At 46.8% G+C, this 8,477-nt stretch overlaps 1 protein-coding gene across 6 annotated transcripts in view; it reads left to right on the forward strand.

Annotated features, from left to right (window-relative positions):
* chd9 (chromodomain helicase DNA binding protein 9) overlaps positions 1-4,568 on the forward strand; it is a 169,384-nt gene extending 164,816 nt beyond the window's left edge. For all 6 annotated transcript variants that reach the window (XM_079497542.1, XM_079497544.1, XM_079497543.1 and 3 more), the window contains one exon: positions 8-4,568. In XM_079497542.1, the coding sequence (XP_079353668.1) occupies positions 8-1,081 (1,074 nt within the window). In that variant the 3' untranslated portion in view covers positions 1,082-4,568. The remainder of the gene's footprint in view (positions 1-7) is intronic.
* Positions 4,569-8,477: the final 3,909 nt, after the last annotated feature.

Here is an 8,477-nt window from a genome sequence, read left to right on the forward strand (position 1 = left end):
TTTCCAGGGCTACCTCCCAGCGAGCATGTTTGATCGGATCCTAACGGGACCCATCGTTCCTGAAGAGGTGAGTCGGCGGGGACGGCGTCCCAAAAACCCTCTGGCCAAGGCGGCGGCGGCGGCGGCTGCTGCCAACTCGGCCGCCGCCTCCTCTCTGGGCCTGAACCCTCTGCTGGCCAACGGCCTGCTCTCTGGAATGGACCTCCCCAGCCTGCAGGCCTTCCAGCAGAACCTCCAGAGCCTGCAGTCCCTGCAGCTCACAGCCGGCCTCATGGGCTTGCCCACGGACGCCGGTAACCTGGCCGCCAGCAACCTGGCCGCCATGTTCCCCATGATGCTCTCCGGCATGGCCGGCTTGCCCAATCTGCTGGGCATGAGCAGCATGCTGCAGGGGAAGCCTCCTCAGGAGTGCGCCTCCGCCGCGACGCCAAAGGCCTCCTCTGGGGACAAGGCCAAGAATCCCTCTGCCTCCAAAGTCCCCTCCTCCCACACCTCAAACACCAAAGGAGAAAGGACAGAGGGGATCCCCAGCGGGGATCATCATCCGCCCTCCACCTCCGGCACCGCTGCCTCCTCCTCCTCCTCCTCCTCTTCCGTCACCACCGCCGCACTAAGTGCTTCGGCTGCCTCTGCGTCCTCAGGTCACCCCCTGTCTCTAAACCCCTTGCTCCTGTCCAGTATGAATCTGATGTACCCAGGGATGCTTCTCACTCCAGGCCTTAACCTCCCAATGTCCACAGCGGTACAGCAGCAGCCGCAGCAGCCGCAGAGCTCAAACAACACAGACCCCAGCCGCGCGGAGCACCCCGCGCGGCCCGCCGCCGCCTCCTCCCAGCCGTCATCCCACAAGACAGAGCGGCCGCCCGCACCACAGACTTTGGGAGGAGGAGGAGGAGAAGCCGCCGCCGACGACGATGAGGAAGAAGGGGAGGAGGAAGACATGCAGGAGGATGAGGAGGATTTGGCAGAACAGAAGGACAACAGTGGTGCCGAGGGCTCGGGGAAAGGTGAGTCCTCGTCATCGGGGTCCGAGGGCTCGTCGTCGTCATCGGACGACTCGGACTCAAGCGACTCAGACTGATCCCCCATGAATATATAAATATAAATATATTTATGTATTACTTAGAAATGTATACATATATATACACATATATATATATGGATTTCCCTGCACTTAACGTTGTGATTTCTTTACATGTAAATATGAGAACTAACTAAAATGTTGTGTAATAAAGACTTAAAAAAAAAAAAAAAAAAAAGAAGATAAACAAAAGAACCACGACTTCAAAAGGAACTGAAATGAAATTTCAGTGTTTGTTCACAAGGTACAGTCTTGTTTTGAGAGACATTTTGCATGTCAGATTTTAGTAGGTTTCTGAAACTCTTTGTGAACTTGTATTACACCATGATGTACAATTGCAACAAACAAACAAAAAGAAAAAAAGAAATCAAAATGGCATTATTGTAATTACCATGTCAGGATTTAATTTTATTAAAAAAAAGTGAAACTACATACACGCTCCTGTCGAGCTGTACTAGTAATATATTTTGAGTGTGGAGGGGAGGGAGGGGGCAGGGGGGGGGGGGGGGGGGTTGGGGGGACTCTTTGGTTCCATTTTGTAAATATACTTTTTCCAGGTTCCTTGACACTTATGCTTTGCAGATCATACTTTGGATATGTCAGCAATAACTCGGGCAGCTAATGAATGTCACTGAAGCTGTAGAGATCCTCTCGTGTCGGCCATTTGCAAACCCCAACTGCACAAAGTCACGCAGCCTCACCCACCCACCCACCTACCTATCTACAGTACCACCACTAAAGCCTGAGCTATACTTGGGTGCACAACACAGACTCGCAACCAAGTATAAATCAGCCCAACTAAACGTCATATCAAACCCAATAGTTAATTTCTAAAAATGCCATAGCTTCATTGTGGGGGTGAAAATACTTACCTGAATTTCATCATTCAGTGTCTCTATACTATTGGGGTTATTGTGTGATCTTTTTGCCAACCAATTATTTTGAGCTGGTATCTATCGACAACAACAACAAAAACAATTTGTTTTAATTATGTGCTATCATTCTGTAAAAGTAGAGGTCAGATTTGTATTGTTGGATATGGATATTTCATATTGGAATGAAAACTCTGGTGCACTTTAGCTACACATAAAAGGCTTACACCCACACTCACTTGTGCATCCACTTGATTCCTAATACAGTGTATATGTCCAATAAAACCCGCTGGGACTATGAAGACAGAAATCAACCTTTTACTGTGTGCCAAATACTGCCCTTGTTGACTGTAGTGGAGTCTGATCATCAGTCTGTGGTCTCTGTGTACTTCTGGTTCACATCAAGAGACTTCTATATACCTGCTGGTGTGTTTCAAATGCATCATACCTCAACTGAAGCTTAAAGGGATTGGGTTCACTGTGCTAATATGCCCTCTAATTTACATGCGCGCATGGGCTTGGTGTGCTCGTGCACACGGATATCAACATGCACCTGTCTGTGTGCGACGAGGTCTTCTTGCCTTTGCCTTTCCCCCACTGAAATGTGTGTTAGTTAGAGCCATTCTCCAGAGCTTCCTTTCACTGTGTTCTGCCCGTGTGCTTGAGGTTGGCTGGGCTTCTTTTTTTCCATTTGGACTTGGCTTGTTGACTCCGTTGGTATTGACTGCCTCCATAACGTTCCAATCTGTATGCTTTGTATTAAGGAACAACTTAAATCGACAAGAAGACCAGGATATGACAAGTGAAAACCACATAATATACATTCTGAGCTATTGCCTTGGTCTCTGTATTTATGCTATTTATGCCATTCTGGTTTGGAAATCATGTTGCATGACAATAATGTGCCTACTGAAGGAAGGGGTACAATACATGGTACAAGCAGTTAGCAGTTTAAAATACGGATGAGGTGGCAATTTAATTTATCAGGTGCTGAATTGTATACAGTACTTGACATGCTTACTGTAGGAAGGGCTCAATATAGCGCCTGTATTGCTGGCAGTTCTTAGGCTTTGTTTATTTAATTTCACCTGGTCTGCAAGTCTACTGGTCCACTGACAAAGGAAGCATCAGCTAGCTGTAGAAGTGTCCTTACTCTGTACCTCGCCATCTCTCGTCTGCTTCTGTCCCAGCAGCTCATTCCTTAACCATTGCCTGTTGTTGCTCTTTATTTTCTCCTTTCTTTTCTCTCTCTAGTTGCCCAGGCATGTTATTTTCTTATTGCTACCACACTACGCTGCTTATTTCAGGTGTAACAAGACAACATGTAAACACTGGAATTCATTCAAGCCCCCAAATAAATGTTATAAATTATGTTTTTGGTTGAACATGGCACTCTCCCCCAAGGGCCATGCATGCTTTTTCTTGGACTGCTGGTACACATGAGGGCTGTTCGGTACACATTCTGAAATGATGTTGAGGACAAAGCAAGATGTTTGTGTTTGAATTGGTGGACAATGGAGTGACACAGGATTGCGTTGGTGTCAGAGCAACCTGTGGTCACTGACTCGGTCAGTGTTTGTTTTAGTGGTTCTCTGTTGCTATATACAAACCCATTCATCAGTGGATTCACAATCACCTGGTTCAATGTGGCTTCAAAGGTCTTCTTTATTTATCCGTCATGTGGTTTTCACTTACGATATGATTTTCTTTTTCTTTTTTCATTCTTTTCTTTGCTTTGTTTCAACTCTCACCGCTGAACAGCTCTAATGAACTTAAGGAACAATTCTGTCTTATTTCGCTATTCCTTCAACTTGTAGTGTCCTTGGACAAAAATGCTCACCCACACTGTTGATTCTGCCATGGATTCACTTATTCCTTGAATGATTGTGAAGCAGACTTGTGCTGTCAGTTCTCCACAGCGAGACACTTGGTGGGTCTTTGACTGTGTGTGGCCGAGTCTCGTCGACCTTGACATTGTTGAACACCTTAACTGAGAACACGGAATGACATTTAGACGGGGGTGTTCGCTCTTAATATTTTTGCTTTTATTGCTTTTGTTTAGCTTTCTTTTTAATCTGATTTAGTAGGTTTTTACTAGGATTCCCAGTGTCACACATACTGTACACACACACACACACACACGTACATACACATAGCCTACGTACACATGACCAGAAGCAGTCTTATGCCTGCTTTTAAAACAGTCAAGGAAACAATGACCAATATGCAAGCAAAAAGTCTACAACCCAACACACTACTACTGCTGTATATGGAGGTTCATTTGACTTTTACATAATGTGTAAAGTAGTCACTGAGATGACAAAAAAATAACTAGAATTATTGCCTTTGTATTATTTTTTCAAGCTTGGTAATATCCTAAATGTCACCTTGAAGTCAATTTCTTATTGTTATTTTATTTTTGTTTTTGTTTTATTGGACAGTTGCAATATTTGCAAGTTGTGGTCTGTGTAGTCAAATAATGCTTTATGTAGTAGTGGAGGAAAAAGCGTCTTAAAAAGTTGTTTGTAATTTATTGAATTACTTTCTATGAAGTTCTATAGAGGAAATTGAGGTTTAATTATTTTTATTAAACATATTCTTCTGACTATCCATAACATCTGTGTTTGTTCGTCATTTTCCAAGTCAAGTGAAGAATATGGAATGCAAAAAAACGTTATAGCCCATTACGGACCTAGCTAAATGATGATCCAGTTTTTGTGTGTAGACGGTCAAAAAGCACAATGTTAATAGCATACGTACAGGTCGCCCCAGTAGGAATTAAACCCTCCAATGTGGTTAATTTCTGGTGCCATTTCTCAACCACTGGGCTTCCTCTAGGGAATGGAGAACCCATAACCCTGGCAGAGGAGTAAGGCTGGGACCGAGATTATAAACCTGGAGGTTTTTGTGTCATGCTCGACCCATGGACCTATACTCTAAGTTTATAGGGAACTAAGAGAAGTTTCTTTGCATAACACATATTATTTGCGCTGCATCAGACGTAGCCTGAAGGGGACCAGCTGGATATTGCTGACCATCAGGGACGTGCACACAGACATCAAAGGGGGCTTCAGCCCCTGCCCTTTTACCCGTCTGTAAAACAACTGCCCTTTCCAGACCACGAATGCATTTGCTATGGTGAAAGAAATGCAAATGCCACTCCTCCATGCCAGCATTCAGGAGAAATGCTTTCCCCCCGAAGTCTCCTGAACTTGAACACAGTATTTTGCGTTGATCAAATTTGTTTAGAAATCCATGTCGTACACCATACATCTCCACTAGCTAAAGAGTGCTGGCGGTTGCGCCCCAAAAATAGCTGATCTACAAGCTCTCAACGCATCGCAGCGTGACGTGTTGAGAGCTTGTAGATCTGCTATTTTTGTCCAAAAGTGCCCTCTCTATATGGGATTTCAGCCCCTGCCCCTCTAACACTCTCTGCACATCCCTGCTTACCATAACTGTACGTTTCTGCAGGCAACCACAGACAGCGGCTGCAGGGCAGCTACAGACAGCGGCTGCAGGGCAGCCACAGACAGCAGCTGCAGGGCAGCTACAGACAGCGGCTGCAGGGTAGCTACAGACAGCGGATGCAGGGCAGCTACAGGCGGCGGCTGCAGGGTAGCTACAGACAGCGGCTGCAGGGCAGCTACAGACGGCGGCTGCAGGGCCGCTCGGCTGCAGGGCAGCTACAGACGGCGGCGGCAGGGCAGCTACAGACGGCGGCTGCAGGGCCGCTCGGCTGCAGGGCAGCTACAGACGGCGGCTGCAGGGTAGCTACAGACGGCGGCTGCAGGGCAGCTACAGACAGCGGCTGCAGGGCAGCTACAGACAGCGGCTGCAGGGTAGCTACAGACAGCGGCTGCAGGGCAGCTACAGACGGCGGCTGCAGGGCGGCTCGGCTGCAGGGCAGCTACAGACGGCGGCTGCAGGGCAGCTACAGACGGTGGCTGCAGGGCCGCTCGGCTGCAGGGCAGCTACAGACGGCGGCTGCAGGGTAGCTACAGACGGCGGCTGCAGGGCAGCTACAGACAGCGGCTGCAGGGCAGCTACAGACAGCGGCTGCAGGGTAGCTACAGACAGCGGCTGCAGGGCAGCTACAGACGGCGGCTGCAGGGTAGCTACAGACGGCGGCTGCAGGGCAGCTACAGACGGCGGCTGCAGGGTAGCTACAGACGGCGGCTGCAGGGCCGCTCGGCTGCAGGGTAGCTACAGACAGCGGCTGCAGGGCAGCTACAGACGGCGGCTGCAGGGTAGCTACAGACGGCGGCTGCAGGGTAGCTACAGACGGCGGCTGCAGGGTAGCTACAGACGGCGGCTGCAGGGTAGCTACAGACGGCGGCTGCAGGGTAGCTACAGACGGCGGCTGCAGGGCAGCTACAGACAGCGGCTGCAGGGCAGCTACAGACAGGTCTAAATGGACCAGCACGGCACTGTTTTTCATATCAAGGAAGGACCCCCAAATTGATGGCCGCGTAAACCATCTGAAAATCTTTTGTGCCAGTGACAATTAGGTCCCCCAGAAGAGCAGATTTGTGTTAAAGAATTCAAAAAGTATTGCTTGTATATCTGCTATTTTGTTTTTTAACCAACATACAAATAAAGGGGTTAAAATGTATTGATACATTTTTCTGGGGACGCCCTGGAACCCCCTCAAGGACTCCTGGTGGTCCCCAGACCCCACTTTGAGAACCAGTGGGCTACGAAAGGCTTTTCTGTACCCTGTAAAATATTCAGTTTTAATTTAAATTCCGTGTCTGTAACCAGATTTTGGTTACATTTTGTACATTCTTTGGAGTTACCACCAATGAGTTAATTAACTTTACTGCGTAGCTGCGGTGTGTGTGTCTGTGTGACTACATGACGTGTGATGTGTCCACTTAAAAGGACAATTCGTGATTTATCTTATTTTTCCATTTACTGCTGAAGTCCCAGAGTACAATACTGTAATACAGTAAGCCAATATACAGTGAACAAAAGTGTCTTGGTATCTTAACGTGTTGTACTGTACGTGTGTTATTATTATTACTACTTTATTAACGATGCTGCTTTCCAGTTAGCATTTTATTAATACTTCTGTCAAACTGTTTTCACACATTTTCACTGTACTTAAAGCAGACTTTAAGTACAGTGTTCATGACTTAGTGACCAGTTACAATCAGACTATGGAATCGTGCATTTCCCGTCAGTGTGTCGTGCATTTCCCGTGTGTCGGGCTGCTCGGGCACCATATATGATGCCCAGGTCTCGTGACATCATCAGAGATGGAGATGTGGAGACCCTGATGTCATAGTAAATGGTGCCTGCTGTCGCAGTTAAGCCCATATGGAGATCTTTGATGTCATCAATATTGGCCTCAAACCCTTAGATCTCCATATGGATATGTCAGAATCTCTTCTGACATTCCATATGTTGATCCTTCCCCATCCATCCTTCCTCTTCGATGTCTCCCTTTTGACTTATACCTGTCCATTCAAATTTCAAACTCTATACGGGCCTGGCCGTATAGAGTTTGAAAACTAGAGTTCTCAACAGGCCCGAAAATTAAGGCCCGGCCCTACCTGGGCCCTCATCAAACCCTGTACAGTGTGTAGTACACTCAAGAGAATGTCCCCGCCACCACCCTTAGAGCTCCGTATACTGTATGGAGCTGACCTGTTCTGACATTCCACATGTTGATCTGACCTCATCAAACCCTGTACACTCAAGACATGCTCCTTATATGGGAAGTACAGAATTCATTCCATGTTGATCTGACCCCCCATGCCAAAGCGCCAGCACTCACCCAGCAGTCTGCCATCAACGAGGCGGATGCGTGCACGTGCCCTTTAGGGCGAGGTCGCGGCATCTTACTGGTAAGCCTAGTCAAAAGAAATTATATATTTTTTTGGTTAAACACTGCTTTATATATGCATAATATTGTCTCTGTCAGGTGGAAATCCCATTATGTCCAAAAAAACAAAAAGTAGCATCTACAAAAAAAACTAAAAAAACATCAAAAGTAACAGCTTGTGGATCTGCCACTTTTTATGTTTTTGCGTGGCGCTATAGTATAAGTAAGTAGGGCATTAATTTAGGAAAAAATGGCCTTACCCAGGCCATTTGAGTCAGCCTGACTCAGAGACTCATGACTCTGAGTCAGGCTGCTCAATGACTCTGGCTTCCCTTCCACCCCTGCCCCCTAGTGACACCGGCACGTTGACACCGGGAACTTTATTGCACTATGAACTATAACTCTGCACTTTATATTTATTATCCCTGCACAGTGTTGTCTTGTGTCTGTTGGTTGTTGTGTTGTTTGTGAAAAAAAGAATTGAACGCACACATGTCAACGTCAAAACAAATTCCTATGTGTGTATACACAATGGCAAATAAAGGAATCTGAATCTGAAAAAGGTAGGAAAAAAGGTAATGGAGATAAGAGGTTTCGATGATAACAGTGATATGTGGCTCACAGCCCGTCTTCTAGCACTGCGTATAGAGCCCAGAACAGAAGGAGTTGAACAGGGTGCTAAATGGTTTTGTTA

Source organism: Electrona antarctica (assembly GCF_951216825.1).
Source record: "Electrona antarctica genome assembly, chromosome: 3".
Classification (NCBI taxonomy): domain Eukaryota; kingdom Metazoa; phylum Chordata; class Actinopteri; order Myctophiformes; family Myctophidae; genus Electrona; species Electrona antarctica.